This window comes from Oenanthe melanoleuca, chromosome 17 (assembly GCF_029582105.1).
Source record: "Oenanthe melanoleuca isolate GR-GAL-2019-014 chromosome 17, OMel1.0, whole genome shotgun sequence".
Lineage (NCBI taxonomy): Eukaryota > Metazoa > Chordata > Aves > Passeriformes > Muscicapidae > Oenanthe > Oenanthe melanoleuca.
In genome coordinates, this window is record NC_079350.1 from 6465616 (window position 1) to 6481788 (window position 16173).

The 16173-nt window shown below is 50.2% G+C and overlaps 1 protein-coding gene across 1 annotated transcript in view; it reads right to left on the reverse strand.

Annotated features, from left to right (window-relative positions):
• COL27A1 (collagen type XXVII alpha 1 chain) overlaps window positions 1-16173 on the reverse strand; it is a 139303-nt gene that overhangs the window by 26418 nt on the left and 96712 nt on the right. Inside the window, exons 29-37 of the mRNA XM_056505220.1 lie at window positions 15741-15794; window positions 15072-15116; window positions 14875-14919; window positions 14609-14662; window positions 13860-13913; window positions 11695-11748; window positions 10177-10230; window positions 9617-9670; window positions 7668-7775 (exon numbers count right to left, since the gene is read on the reverse strand). Of these exons, the coding sequence (XP_056361195.1) occupies window positions 7668-7775; window positions 9617-9670; window positions 10177-10230; window positions 11695-11748; window positions 13860-13913; window positions 14609-14662; window positions 14875-14919; window positions 15072-15116; window positions 15741-15794 (522 nt within the window). The remainder of the gene's footprint in view (window positions 1-7667; window positions 7776-9616; window positions 9671-10176; window positions 10231-11694; window positions 11749-13859; window positions 13914-14608; window positions 14663-14874; window positions 14920-15071; window positions 15117-15740; window positions 15795-16173) is intronic.

The following is a 16173-nucleotide window of genomic DNA, read 5'->3' on the forward strand; positions in this document are numbered from 1 at the left end:
TGATGGAGAGAAGCCTCCCCCCATGGAGGACAGTTCACAAGCACTCAGGAAATTAGTGGGATTATTTAGGCCGGGCATTTGAAGATATAAATGTTTTGGATTTATAAGAAACACATTTCATAATCACTCTGCCTAGCAGTAGTCTGGAAGGGGAGGAGACAGGGCAGCAGCTCCTGAATGAGTATGGGGAAAGAAGAAAGACTCAACTGTTCTCGAGAAGAAAGACCTGATTGTGCTGTGAGCTTCAGAGGGTTTCACTGGGAGCACTGGGAAGAAATGGGCTCTGGGCCTGCTTGTGGAAACCCGAGTGGGGAGTGCAGGTAGAGCTGGCTGGCTGAGCTCAGAGAAACAGCAAATTGGGGAAATCCTATAAAAAGGCCTTGGATGGCAAGGCTACAGCAGAATTGCTGTGACTTTCCTTTCAGCTGAGCTCCTCAGCTTAAAATGGGAATCCAACCCGAAATTGTGTATCCTGAACTCTCTGCTCAGGAGCAAACTCTTATCTGCATGCAGCTGTTGCTCTGAAACTTGCTGCTTTTGGTTCTGTGGAGGAGGAGGCCCATTTAACTTGATTTTCCTAAGCAGTCACAGTGTAAGGCAGCAAAGAGAGTCACGTTCAGAGCTGTGCTGTGTGCTCTGAGCTGCTCTGGTTCAGTCTGGTAGCTCTGAACTGCCACTAATTTGTTGTTTCTGGGAAAAATCCTTTTTTTCCACACTCTTTGCCTCTATTTCCTTGTCTCTAAGAAAGCACGGGAGACAAAGGTGCCAGTAAAACGTTTGATGGATGAGTGGGAAAAGTGCAGGGCCTCATCCCCACTGAGCTGTGAAGCTTTCAGACACAATGAAACCAAAATGCTCCAAAAATTAGAGTTGGAATCTGACAATGGGAATGAAAATAACAGAGACAGCACCTGGGCAGCACAACTCTGACTGACACTCCCCCAAACACTAAGGGTTAATATCTTCCTTTTGAAGGACACAGATGCCCTGGGGCTGTGGAAGAGGAGGGGAATGAAATCCTCTCTTGCAATAAGGAGGGGAATCTTGGAGCAACTGCCCAAAAAAGTGTGTCTCCTTCGTCTGAGTCAGGAAAGAATCTGTGCCAAGTCAATGGGATTTATTTCAAATTCTGGCTCATTTTGACTCCTATTAACTCTAAACGAAGAGCAGCTGGGGCCAGGCTGCCTTCCCCAGCAGCAGAGCCTGCGAGGGCCAGGCAGCCCCTCAGCCTCATTGCTGCAGGCAGCACTTCCCTTGGGGCTGGGAAAGCTCTGTGATTCCCTGCAGGATGCACAGGGCTCACAGGAAACCCTGGGCCACTCCAAAGGTTTCAATGGATTTGGTGGACTGAGTCACAGAAAGCAGAATAGCAAAAAAAAAAAAAAAAAAAAAAAGAGGGGAAAAGTCCCATGCAATGATATCACCCCAACAAAAAAATCCAGCATGTGGCTCTCCATGAAGTGGGATGCTCAGAAAAGGCTGAGCCTGGGGCCAGCAGCACTGGTGTCACAGCAAGAGGAGAAGCTGATGCAGAGGTGCCCAGGGATGAGCACCTGCTTCTGGGAGGGGAAGGTGAGAGCCAGGCCTGCAGCTGCAGACAGGCATGGCCCTCACTCTCCATCTCATACTCTTCAAAGCAGAGGTTTGCAGCAGATTTGACTGCATTTCTGAGCAGCTTTTGATTTTTGATGCAGGACAAATAGCTGCTCGTGGCTTTCCTGGGTGTTGGTGGGCACGAGTAATGAAATCCAGGGCTGTGACTCAAGGGCACACCATGGCCAGGTACAAACACCTTCAGCTCTGGGAACTGGGCTCCAGTTTGGGAACTGGCCCTGCTGATGTAGCAGCTACAGGAAAGGACAGGCTGCAGGGAGGGATGTTGTGATCTCCTGGCCCCTCTACCAGACTGACCTCCTGCATGGCCCTGGGCAAACCACTTTGCTATCTGGTGCATCTACTCCTAACACATAATTCAAGGGCAGGATTTGGAGTAACACTACTCATTCTCTAGGATTCAGGGTGTGAGGATCTCATTGACACACTGCCCTACCCTGCACACCAAGCCAGGGGTTCTCATTCCTTTCCTGTCAATCAGAGGGTGACTCCACACCCGCTAGCTGGGGGACTTTAAGAAATTTCTTTCAAGTAATTACTCCACATGGTCCAGGGCACAAAACCCAGTTTTTCCAGGAAACAAAAGCTCACTACATTATCAAAAAAACCCAGAAATTTCTGCATGGAGAGGAGAGATTAAAACCAGTGGTGACTCCAGGGTTGTCCTTCAGCAGCCTGAGTGTTTTCAGGAAGCTGCATGCCATGGATGTGGAGCTGCCAGCTGTGGCTGAGCTCATGTGCATGCAGAGAATGGCTGGATCCAGCAACAGCAGAGCCAGGAGCTTTGTAGCAGAAAACCTTTGAATCGTGTTTTCAGTGGCAGGAAACAGAAAAGAACAAAGAGCAAAAACCACTCTGGGACAAATTCTGCTCTAAGTGATGTTTGGACAACTTTGTACAAGAGCAATGTGTCGGATGAGAAGAAGCTCCTGCTCTGCCCTGGCACTGCAGAGCCCAGCCAGCATGGCATTGCTGGAGCAGAAGGTCCATCCTGGCCAGCAAGTCCTCCTTCCACTTCAGGATTGTAGCCTGCAGATGAGAGAGGGACAAGGCTGTGATGGGGAGGATCCTCAGGACACCATCCAGAGCTGTGTGTGGGGTTGCTGCTGCTCTGGGGAGTGACCACAGCCCCGGAGCCAAGAGCCACGAGTTCACTCCATGCTCTGTTCTGGGCTTGATCTTGTGAGTTCCCTCACAAAACCTTCTCAGCTCTCCAGCCCAGCCCAGCTCTCTCACTCTACCCTCCTGAAGAGCAAATGAAAGGACTTGGATCTTGTTGCACCAGAGCAAAAGGATTTACAGCCCTTCCAGCTCTTCTGGGCTGATGGTGCACATCTGCATGCCACAGCAGGGCCGGCAAATGCAGCAAGATCTTCTCTGATGTAATTGTTTATGGCAATTTAGACCATTGGAGTGTCTGGCTCAAAGCTTTCTGAGTCCTGACATGGCTCGAATGACACTGCAGATAGGATTTCAGGTTAAAATTAAAGTGGAAAGAACTCGACTCCCAGTTTTGCTGAACAATCAGGGAATTTCTTGTTTCAGAGCATGTTGTATTTCAGTACTTCCAGGCTCTCCAATTGCTTTCCTGGAACTGTAAACCCCTTGCTATCAGATGTCTGCTGTGTATGGCAACCAGCACATTACAAAAACCACAGTGCAGAGCCACAGAGCACAGCTGGAAACCCATCACCTCCCTCCTCCAACAGCCTGGGCCCTCCTCAGCCACTCTGGATCTGTCATCCTCCCAGGCAAGGCTGAAATGCCACATTTGCTATCACTGCAGAGGAGAAGCAGCTGAAGGAAGCACTTTTTGGGGGAAGAGGTTGCTCTCAGGGTGCACCAGTGACTTCAGCCTCTGGCTTTTACCATGCTCTGCTGCAGTGAGCAGCTCTGATGGGCAGTCAGATCCTCTGTGAATGCAGGTGACTCTCCAGGGATGTCCTCTGGGTGTTTCAGGCTCTGTGGCACTATTCCTTCACAGTCTTACAGATGAGCAGATAAATCATCTTTTTATTTTGGCAAACCACACCATGACTTGCACTGCTGATGGGTGCCTTGCCAGAGTTCACCAGGCTGTTGTACTTTCCAGTGTCCCCACACTGAGGGGAACATCCTTGTTCTGCCTTGCCCATACCAAAATCTGCATTTCTAGCCAGTCTCTGAATGCAGATGCCCAAACAGTCCCTGGTGCTCTGCAAGGGGAGGGGATTTTCAGCCTTTTGTTGTTCAAACCAGAGGGGAAATGGCCACTTTTGAGGAGAGTCAAGGTCAAGTGAAGGCAAAGAGTTTGTGTTAGATGACAGAAACCACTGGGAGGAGATAACATGAGGAATAACAAGCTCAGGAAAGGTAGACATCTCTGGAAATTCCAACTGGATCTTGCACTGGTGCTCTGATTTCTCTCTTATGGCCAGGGGGACAACTGGCCCATTCCTCCACTGGGCAGGAGCTGGGGTTGAACAGGGCAGTGTGAACTTGGACAAAATGACCAGAAGATAGAGGACACTCATTTATCTCAGCTCCAGCTGCCTCCAGCCCTGCCAGCCACAGCTGTGAAGCTCATGGACCATCTCAGCTGCCAGGTTTGTTTGCTGAAATCCACTGGCGTTGAAACACGTACAAACTACCCCTGGAGACTTGACTGGGGCCTCCCTCCTGCTTTTTGTTTGAGATTCAAAACCACAGTGGAAACCGGTTTTCAGATATGTTAATGCTGGGAATGGCTGAGCCAAGTGAAAGCTAAAGAGCTCTGAAAAGCGTTTCCTGAGCACAGAGGGAAGTTTGGTTGTGCTGTCAGCATCAGGGTGACTCTCTGGAAAATGAAGCCTTGCTCAGGAAAGCCAGATGTGCTCTGCTGACCCCACTGATCACCAGGTGAGTGTTTCTCTTCTGCAGGACCCAAAAGGGCAGCACAGACCCAGCTTTCAAAGCTGCTCTGGGGTACATCCCTCTGTCTGCCATCTCCAGGGAGCTCCAGGACTGCAGATCCTTTATTCTCCTACCATCCTTCATGCTGGCCTGCTGCCACATTAGGTGTGAGCTGGTTGTGCCAAATTCCCCAGCTCCCAAACCTGCTCTGCCAGCACCAGCCTCTGCTCCAGGCCAGGATATACAAAACAGGCTGAAAATGTACCAGCAGTGGAGTTAGATCATTTCAGAGCAATCTGGCACCTCATTTCCTACATCTGTCACAAGGACACTTGATAGGGAAGTGTCACATTCCTGTAGACATAAGCAAAATAAAGATTAAGACTAAACATTTCCTTGGCATTAAGGACAAACCTTCAGGACGTGGTGTGGCTGCAGAACTTTGTGATGAAAAGGGATTTTCCAGAGGTTGTTGCTGTCCATGGAGGGCATGTCCCTGTGAGTCCCTGTCTGCAGTAACACAGGGGCAAACCAAGGTTTAGGAGAACCTTGTCTGTGTCCACATCACAGCTGGGCATCAGCTTCCTCAGACTAACTTCCAGAAGCAGAAGATGAGTTCACACCCCCAAATGGAGCTGAGTTTGCTGGCACAGGTAACTGCACAGATCCTTGTGTGTGCATCTCTCCTGCCAAGGGCACAGAAGCATCAGCACCTCCCTGTTCCCTTTGCAGCTGAGCAGGATATCCCAGCAAATGCTGAAGGAAAAGCCCAAGAAAACATCAGTGGATCCAGGCAGGAATGTGGTGAAGCACTTGGGGGTGTCATGCCAGGAGAGGCCAAATGGAGATGGAATAGCTACAGATGAAGTTCTTAAAATGAATCTAAAGTGATTATTGGGCAGCATAACTCTGCCACATCAGAAGTATTAAAGCCATTCACAGCAGGGTGGTGTGGAATCCCTCAGTATGTGCAGCACCCAAACCCAACATTCTCCCTCTCCAGCACCTCCCCCAACCAATTTCCACACAAATCCTGGACAGGAGTTTGTCACCTTGGCATCTGCCTTTGGGTGAACAACCTTCACCTTCCCCATGACAAGGTTTTTTGTTATCTTAGTCCAGTAGCCTTAAAGATTTCTGTCTTTTCCTCATGCAGTCTGTGGTGGGCTGTGCCTGTGGTGGCTTTTGCAGGATGGCTTGGCTGGATATTCCAGCTTCTATTCCAGCTTCTATTCCAGTTTCTATTCCAGATATTCCTCAGCTGGAAAGGAGGGGCTTGCAGTTATCTCTAGCAGTTTGCACCTCTCTGCTGTAAACCTTATCTTGACAGAAATCTAAGGAAGATCCCACTGATATTTGTACTCTCCATGGCAATGTAGAATGCAATTCTCAGTAATGGGAAGAGGAAAATTATTTGTGCTTCTGTCAGAGGACTTCCATATTTAAATGACCTCAGTGAGCACAGAACACCAGCCTGTGGATTAGATAACAGTGTCTGGCAGGGGAGGCAGCACTATCTGGAACCTATGCAGGCCTGAAAGTCTGCCTGAGTTTAGGCATAAGGAAATATAAAGAAGTATATTAAAATAGTAGATGGAAATATAGCACTCTGCAGTAAAAAAAAAAAAAAATCCAAAAAACAAAACAAAAAAACCAACAAAAAAAAACCAACCAAAAGGGAGTGATTATGAGCAGGAATCTTGGCTCTGTTGACTCCTTTTTTTTAAAAAAAATAAAACAGAAAACAGCATCATGTTCCCAGGGACATGCTGGCAAACAGCAGGGACAGAGTCTGAGAGAATCTGTATTTTATCCTTTATAACTTAATATGGCTTTTGCATGATTTTAGTATTTTTATTGGTTCTTAAAACATGCACAATGTAAACACGTGAAGCAGCACATGGAGGGTGAGTGCCCAGCTGTGCCAGCCCGAGCTGGAAGGAGCTGGGGTGCTGGGGACCACCCTTGCCTGTGGTATGATCCCAACCCTGAAAGGGCTCCCTGCTGGCCAAGGGTGCCTTATTTGGGGCAGAACTAGAGGCTTTTTTGCACATTTATGGTGCTGCACTAAAGTATTAAGCCAATGTTTCCACTTTCAAGTCGAGTCACTGCTCAAATCCCAACCTCAGCCCAAAAACAACACAAATCCACCTCTTTTGCTGCTTCCATCCCCTCACACCTTCTCCCTGCCCTCCTTTTAGCCAGCACCACACCACCAAGAGGAAAATCAGCATTTCACTGTGGAGCATCCACCCAGGGCTTGGTGGAACCTGCAGCCCTGCTGATTCCCACCCAGCCTGGGATTGCAGAGCTGCCTTTAAACTTGGCCTTCTTGCTCCTTTTCCCCAGAAGTGTGGGGCTGGAGCTGCTGTGTTCTCCAGCTGCATGAGGGGTAAGATGTGCCCAGGGGAGCAGGGCATCCCACTGAGCTGGGCTCTGCTGGGTGAGCCTTGATAACTCTGATCCAAGACAGCAATCACCACGAATAAACCATGTCATCAGCCTGATAAACTCCACATTTCAAGCAGAAAGGCCTGGCTTGCAGAGCAGCCCTGGGGCACTGGGCAGAGCCTTGTTCCACCTGACACTGCCCTGCTTCCTCTCATCTCAGAGCCAGAACCAAACTTTTTCTTTCTACAGCACCGAGATCAGACCTCCAAGTGAACCAGACATGCCCAGGATATTCACTGAGGATTCAGGAGCCATATCCTACTGATTTTTCCTAGTTGTTTTCTGTATTTAATGGGGAAATCTTAGAATGGGAGGCCAGAAGCAAGCAAGGAACCATCAGAGAAGGAACAAGGTGGGCAATTCCAAGCTCCAAGCCCATGGCAGCTGTGGCAACCAGGGAGCAACCAGCCCCTCTCAGTCCTCTGGGCCTCCCCCTAACACCATGTGAGCTCCTTCTTACACGTGTGGGAGGGAGGCTCCATTCCTCAAAGCCTGTGGCAGAACAGATTCACATCCCCAGGTGTGAATCCCACTTGAAAGACCAAACCATCTCCTGGGCAGAGCTTTTCATGAAAACATTTTCCATGAAAACATTTTCCATGAAAACCAGCCACTTCAGCATAATGTTCACAACAAGTCACACCCCAGGTGACCTGCCCTGAGCATGTCCTGTTCACAAAGTCATCACCACAGGGAGCCCACGGGCCACCAGGGGCTGGTCACAGACTCACTCGGACACCTGGGATGCCGGGATATCCAGGAGCTCCTTCCTTTCCCTTCAGTCCTTCACTGCCTTTCTCTCCTTTCTCTCCTTCTGGGCCTTGCTCTCCTTTGTCTCCCTGTGGAAGAGAGCAGGGTGGGAGGTTTTCATCCCCACACAACACGTGGGTCACTGCACAAAGCCCTTGCAAGGGAAAACCCCACCACATAATTGATATTTCAGGAGTCTGAGAGGAAGAGAGCCTGCAAGGAAAAGGATGAATGAGGATGAGTCATAATACACTTGACATTTAAAAAAAAAAGGAGCAAACCCAGGTTTCTTTTCTTTACAATCTCTTGGCTGAAGGAGAAAGAACTCCCCCATTGCACAGAGTAACCTGAATCCCTTTGCTTCTCCTGCATTAAGGCCTGAACCTCCCACGTGAATGGGGCAGGCAGACAAGATTTGGAAGTCCCCCTTGCCTCGTCCAGAAGCCCTGAGCTGGGGATGCTGAAAGGCTTTTAATAGGATGGGTTTGTCTGGAGCAGCTGCTCAGCTCCTGCTGCCAAACAGAAATCAGCCCAGGGCTCAATAAACACTCTGAAACTGTGTCACTGTGCCCTGTAAAGCATCCACGGCCTGAGCAGTGGGTATCCTGTCAAATCACTGCTCTGACAGTTACAGAATCACAGAATCAAGGAATATTTGGGTTGGAAAAGATGTCTAAGATTAATGAATCCAAACTTCAACCCAGCACTGACAAGCCCACCACTAAACCATGTCCCCAGGTGCCACTTCTAGGGATAGTGACTCCACCACTTCTTGTTCTAATTCCTGGCCACCCTTTCAGTGAAGAAATTTTTCCCAGTGCCCACTTAAAGCTCCCCATGTGAAACCAGTAGTTGAAATTTATGAAAAAAATCTGGCAGATAATAAAATTCCAGTATTTGGCAGCTGAAACACAGACCAGAAATACAATCACAGAAGTGTAAGAAGTAAATTGATAGCTGCTTTTCTTTTCTCAAGGTAAATATTGTAAATATTTTGTATTATTCAGTACTACCACTCAAAATTATGTGGAGACAATGATAAAGGCCAGTTTTATACTGAGAGCAACATGTGCAGCCAAGCAGCCTTGAACTGAACCATTTTCCTCCTGCACCTGTGTTGGGAGAGCTCAACAAGATCTCAATCTGGTTAAAGAGCACAGACACAGCTGGTTAAGTGTCCAGGGACACATTTGGGGTGGAAAGAGCTGGTTTGGTTCAAGAGCTCCTGGGCACAGCCAGCAGTGCAAGGGAATACAGAAGCCTTGATTGTCCTGAAGGAAGAGATTTTTGGTCCAACATTCAGAGATAAGCAGAAGTAGAGACACATGGTAAATAGTTTAACTAGAAAGAAGCAATAAACTGCATTGTTGTGGGATGGGCTGCTCTTTCTTTCCATGGAACAAAACTGTTGGGCTGTTTGGAAAGGCTGGCTGTGCAGGGACAGGAATCAGAGCCTTGCCAAAGGCAAGGTAGCAAACTCACAGCAGTGAGACACAGAGTGAACCCTGAGTGAGAGCCTGGGGCTCTGCCAAGGGAAGGGGATCTGGTTTCTTTACTCTAACATTGTTCTGGTCAGTGGTGCAGGAGAGAGTGATGGACAATTCTTGATTTCCCTTGCCAGGCCCAGGAATTCCTGATTAGTCAGAAATTTGATCTGTAAAGACTCAAATAAAACAGACAAATTGTTGGAAACCAGATTTTGAAGAACTTGACCTTTTTGGAGATCTGATCAGATGCCAAAAAATGTGGGTAGAGGAGTGAAACAGAAGGGGTTATGTGTGCTTGCAGAAAAAAGTCCTTAGAGATTGCAGGGCTGAGCTTACTCCACAGAGGACCCCAAAATCCCTTTGGCCTCATCCCAGCTCTGGGAAGCAGAGGGAGCTGAGTGCCAGGGGTGTGTGAGAGCTGGAGCTCCCTGGGTGAGGTTTACCTTGATGCCATCTGGCCCCAGCTGCCCGCTGTCCCCTTCCAGCCCGGGCTCTCCCTGTGGACAGAAGCAATCACCATCAGGCTGTGCCCAAATGTGCTTTTCCCCGAGCTGTCTGCAGCAATGGGAGCCCAGCCCTGCCCTCCTGTCTCACCCACATGCTGCACAAGCTCTTCCTGGAGCAAGAGCAGCAGTTCAGCTCTTGCTCTCCTCTGAGGCAGTTTCTGTGGGAAAGGAGCCCAGGCTGAATTAACTTCACCTGGGCCTTCCTCATCCTGCTGCACCCACTGACCTCAGTCCTGGGGAGGGACAGAGCCCCTGCCAGCCTCAATCCAGCCATTCACCCCCTCCAGTGCCTGCACAGTGCTCCCAGTGCTCCCAGCAAACAGAGGGGTCTGTCCCACACTGCCCCTTTCTCACTCCTGCCACACTGAGAGCCCCAGGGCTGCTGCTGAGCTGGGCTCAGGGGAAGGCACTGCCCACGAGGGTGATGGGGTCAGGGAACAGGGTCAGCAGGGACAGGAGCTCTGGGGAGCTGGTGAGGCACAGGTGGCCATACTCACTCTTTGGCCAACGAGACCTTGCTCTCCAGGGATTCCCATCTGGCCAGGATCACCCTAAAAGGAAGGAAGCACATTCAGCTGCTCACTGAAGTGAGGGAGCATCAAGTACTTCCCATTCCTGATCCTGACTGTTTCTTTCCTCCTCCCACACAAACACCTTCAGCTGGGTTTTCAGGGGGTTCAAAGCACAGTGCATAGGGACAGCAAAGCAGGACACATCCCACAGGCTGTGCTGCAGTGATGCTGGGCAGGACAGGGGTCACAGAGGGCTCTGAGCTGCCTGGAGCTGCAGATCCATCCTCTGGTCCTTCACAGACAAGCAGCAGGGTGGGTGCAGTGTGGTGTGACATGACCACAGTGAGGGAGAAAAAGCCCAACAGCTCTTTTAGCCCCAGTTCCAGAAGAACCTGAATCTTGGAGAGCAGTTAAATGAGTGAACAGAAGGCAGTGGATCTTGCCAGTGTGGCACTGGGGGTAGGATGGCCACAGGGCAGCTCTCCCCCATGTGTGCCCACCCAACAATCTGCTCTGCATGGAGGAGAGCTCAGGAAAAGCAGAGCATTCAAGGGAAAAAGGTGTGAGATATCCATAAACCTCATCCCACAGCAAACTGCTCTGCACAGACCAGCTTGGTCCAGCCCCTTCCAGCCTGGAGAAGCAGCAGGATGGACTCTCATTGCACAGCTTCCCAGCAAGGTAAAGGGGTGTCTGTGCAAATCATCATGTCCTGCTGCAAGGAGGGCCAGCACTGGGGCTCAAACTCTCATGCAGATTCAGGATGCCAAAGACACGGTAGCTCCAGTGAAGTGTCAGAAGATTTGCCAAGGAAAACATGGCAAAGGATGGGGTGGGGGGTGGGACTGAAGAGCAGCACAGAGGAAATTGCATTTAATCCCCACGTAGAGTTTGATCAAAAGCTCTGCTCACATGAGCAAATCTTCAGACCAAGGGGGTTAGGATTAAAGAAAGCCCCCTCTGAGCTGCTCAGCAGTGGGATTTTACTCAAACAAAGAGATGGCTTTTATGGGACAAGAAGGTGCATTCATGGTCTGGAGCAGGGCACCCTTCCCCCTTAACCATCAGAGGAGTTCAGTCCCCAGAGAGCTGAGGCTTGGAAACTGTGGCAGGACCTTGTCTGAGGGTGTTTTTAAATCTGAGACCTTCCTAAGACGCTTCTGGTTTCAAGTTAGAAGCTGCCTGGATCTCTGAGTCTCAAGGACTCCTCTCTCCATTGAGATTTTGGATCTGCAAGGAGCTGAGCTTCATTTCCAAGGCTCTTCACAGCTCTTGAGGCACAGGATCCCTGGGATGGGGCTTCTCCCCAGCACTGACAGCCTCTCCCTCAGGATGGGGCTCAGGAATTGTAAAAATGGCTAAAATTAACCCAGTTTTAGTTTTTTTAAACTTTATCTGCTTTGGCTGCTGGAGGGTAAACCTGCAATGTCACTCACTCATTCAGGAACACAAGCTGCCATTTATCTCCCCTGACAGAGAAACTGCACTCAGGGTTTTTCTTACCTTCATGCCAGGTTCACCTGCAAGACCAGGTTGTCCCATTGAGCCTGGCGGTCCCTGGGAAAAAAAAAAAAACAACAAGATAATGAAAAAACCCATTGTAAGGAAGCAGAAAGCAAGATCAAAGACATAACTCCTTTAGCAGAGCTCTCCTGGGACAGCCAAGCCCTGGTAGCAATGCAATTACCTCCCTGGAGCTGGCTCAGGGTCCACAGCATCAAAGAGGCCCCTCGTGCCTGGATTTTGGGAGGCTCTGATCCCCTCTCACACCTCCCTCTCCCCAGCCTCCTCTGCCAAGCACCTTTCCCTGCCTCCTTCCAGTCCCTCTGCTTCCCCAGGTCAGAAACCCCACCAGGCAGAGCACTGGAACCAGCTGGGATAGGAGGGAAGAGGTCCAGAATGAGGCTTGGGAGCTCTCTGCAAGGGTGCAGCAGGCTGGGCTGCAGTGGGTAACAGGAATGCTTGGCACTGCTCCTGCTCTTGCTCCCTGCAGCCCCTCTTGTCCATTCCCCCTGCTGGGAGCACACCCTCTGCACCAACAGGCTCCTTCTGACGAGGGTCAAGCTGCCCCACTGGCCAAATTCTCCCCATTCCCAGAGAGGCAGGGGCATGATGGTGCTGCCAGCTAAAGGGAGCTGAGGGCAGCAAGGTGACACACAGCAGAGATTTTGGCCAGGTTAGCCTTGCCATCCACCAGCTGTCTCTGGCTGTACAGGGCCAGCAAATATCCAAAGGCCAATGCCTGGGCTCAGACCAGAAATCCACAGCCCAGGATGGACTGGCTGAGAGAAAGTTTCTCACTCTTGTGTGAGCACAGACGCTGGTAGAGAGGTTTGGCATCCCTCAAAGAGGCAAAAATGAGTGCTTGACCTGGAAAATGACAGGAATTAAGATAGAAAGATGCAAACTGCTCTCACTCAGTCCAGCTCCATGTGCAGCCCCTGGAAGTGGGGTCACAGTCACTCACTATCTTTAGTACCAAGATCTATTGGGAGCTTTAATCTTTGTACATTTGCTCCTACCTCTGGGAAGCGTGGGGAATGAGAGTGTGTAAAACAAGGCCAAAGATGGGACAGTAAAGCTTCTCTTTAAAGGATTTGAGCAGTTTATTTACTTATGATATTTGCATTCCAGACAACAATCTCCCTTCTCTTTACAGTTGGGAATAAAGGAAAAAAGAGCACATAGTCAAGGGAGCTACCCAGGGAATAAAGCCAGTTCCTGGCTTGCTGAACTTGGATTCAAGCAGAGGAGGGAGCAGGGTGTGTGTTGGGTTTGTGAACAAACGGTCATGTCACGCAATGAGAAAATTCAAGCTCCAATGAAAGCAAAAACCCTGCTTTGGTTTCTCCAGAGGTGCCAGTGCAGAGAAAGGCTCCTGGAGGAGTTACAGATTTGAATGAAGGTCTGTACTTTCTTGGTTGGCAGCATCCAGAGTGGCTCAGTAGCAGCTTTCCAGCTCCCCAGTGTGGTTTACCATGCTGAGAGCTCGCTCCATCCAGTCCAGCAGCCATGAGAATGGAAACTTTCATGACTCACACACTTTGCACAGACTGCATTCAAAGCCACCTTCGTGCCTGTGTTACAGCTCAGGACCCACAGAAAGGAGCTGTGCAAGGGGCACTGGCACACGTGACAGAAAGAGCCAAGACTATATTATTTTAACAGGAGTGAAATAAAGCCAAAAATGCAGAGGAGTTGGGGGAAACCATGGAGGCATCCCCTGCACTCCATTGGGGCACAGTTTGGCAGTTTTGGTGTGTTTGTGTCACTGCTTCATGGCAACCACAGCCCAGCAGCACTGTCAGCAGCACAGGCAGCTCTGAGCCTCCTGCACAGCCCTGCTGGGGCTGCCGTGGCCATCTGGGCTGAAAAACCTGTGTCCTGTCAGCAGCAGCACAGGGAGAGGGGGAGAGCAGCACTGGTCCCTGCCATGGTCACATTCTCTGTTGGGAAGATGGGTCTGTACTTCCACCAGCTGAGTGTCTGGCCTGTGATGTAAAGGGTGCTCAAAGTTCTGATTTGCACTTTCAGACTTTGGGGAAGTCCTTCCTGCTCATTCCACACTGCAGGGTGTGGAGGGATGTTCCCCTGCACGTTTATTCCTCCCTCAGTCCTGCCACTCCTGATGGAAGGGGAGATCAAACAGGAACAAAGGTCACACCTACCTTATGCCCCATTTCTCCCAAAGGCCCGGGTGGCCCCTGTGGTCCTTGGGGACCCTGCAAAATGGAGACACAAGGCTCTTTTCATACAACTGTTTTCATTTCTGAAGGGCCATCACTTCCATGGTCTGTAAGATAAAACCCCAGTTCCCTCCCACATCTCAGAGTTCTCACTGTGCAAGATGTGGCTAGTGGGATGGAGAGGCCAGCAGTGGGTGTGCTGAGGCACCTTAGCAAAGAGCTCAGAAGACCCTTCATCTTCCTGGCTCCCACCTAAAACAACTGCAGAGGGTAATCTGAAAGTGTCTGGTTTACTCTCTCCCTTCAGAGTCCAGCACTGTCTTTCCCCTGTGACTCCCCCAAAGCTGTGGGCTCAGTTCTGACACCACCAGCTCCCTCCTGCTCCCCCTCCCACTCCACCTACACTCCAACTCCTCTGTCACATCTGACCCTCTCCCAGACCCAACCTTGCCCTTCTTTTCTACCTTCCCTTCCAAAATCCACCCCAGGCTGTATCCTACACTCTCCCTGGTAGATCCATGGCTCCCTTTTGCTTTCCAGGGGTCTGACCTTGTCCTTCCTTATGGCTCCCAGGACTCTAGCCAAATCTTTCACATCTCTGACCACGCTGGAGTTGGCAAGGACAGAGAAGCTGGGAATGGGATAAGTGGTGGGGAAGAGACAGACAGAGTAAGAAATGAAGTGTCTGTGTCAAGGAAAGACAGATGGAGAGAGAGTGATGAGACACTTGCCGGGTCGCCTGGAGCCCCTTTTGCTCCTGGAGGTCCAGAAGGTCCTTGGATACCCTAGAAAAAATAAAAACACCAGGGTCAGCTCCAGCCCAGCAGCAATCCTTCACATCACTTGGCAGAAATGTGCACCTCAAAAATGCTCCAGTGACAGGAGGGGAGAGATGGCCTTGTAAGTGTGAGATAAGGCCCAGATTCTCCCTCCTGGACCAGGACTCAAAAGTTCAGGATTGAGGTTATGAAGGCAAGCAGAAGGGATGGACACTTACTGGGAAGCCACGTGCTCCAGTCTCCCCAGTCTCCCCCATCTTGCCCTGGGAACACACAGTTACAGCAATGAGTTACAGCAATTACCAGCTGGGGATGAGCTGACACATCTGTGCTGCTGTGGCCTGGAGGGGACATGTGGGTGTCCCCACATGTGGGTGTCCCCAGGAGTGGCAGCTGTGGCTCTCAGAGGACATACCTGCAGCCCAGCTGGACCTGCCCTGCCTGGCTCCCCTGGTCCACCCTGTGAAACAAAAAAGACAAAGACACATCAGCAGAACACAAACTGTTGGTGATGCTCTTCTGCCCCAGCCCATCTGCTCTTGTATTTCTGTGCACCAAGTTCCCCTTCCTGCAGCTTTTGAGAGGCCAAACACTTGGGATTGTGCCCCAAGGAACTCCCCAGCCAGAACTCCTTGAAAACTGCTGGGGTAGCCTCAAAAAACTGGGTGATGGGTTGGGAGAAGATTTCCCTTGCATTCACTCCCTCACAGTAAGTACCATTATTGAAATAACCCCAGAAACATACAGTTAGAGTACAATAGCTCTGGATCCATGTGGCCACTTTCCAGAGAAAATTGAAAAACCATGAATTCCTGACATAATCAATCCACCAGATTAACCAGATAATATCTACAGTAATTTTGGTGAGGGGGCCCATGTTCAAATAAGGGCTTGCAAATGGGAGAGAGAGTGTGGGCAAGGACCCTGATCCCAATGCTGGACAGATTTTACTCTGCTTGCCAGACAGACTCATCCCTGCTGGTTGATGCTCATGGAGCAATTGAAGCCCTGTTCCTGGAGGAGGAGGTGACCCAGACCCTGCCCAGAGCATTCCCAGCACAGGGGGAGCAGCCTTGGTGCTCACCTTGCCACCTCGCGACCCTGGCTCGCCCACGGGTCCATCAGGCCCTCTGGCACCCTGGGAGGAGGCAAAAGAGAGGCAAAAATAAGAACAGAGAGAGGATATGGCTCACTGGAAAATCCAGCTGTCACTTTAGCCTTGGCCACCAGGGCAGTCCATGAGATCAATCCTGGCTAAGCCAATTTATACCTGCTTGGGTTGAGCACAGCAGCCCAGAGCCCAGGACTAAAAACATTCCTTCTGTGTTTTGTTGCTTCATTTCTCACTGTTACCAGCACACAGTGCTTTTTATTCCTGTTAAACCAACTACCAACCACTGACCCAAGCCAGGGGAGAGAAGCAGGCCAGGAACAGCCTTATTTTCACACAATAGTTACATGACAACAGCTTTGCAATGCACAGACTAACCTGCAGTTCCAGCCTTATTGACAGCAAA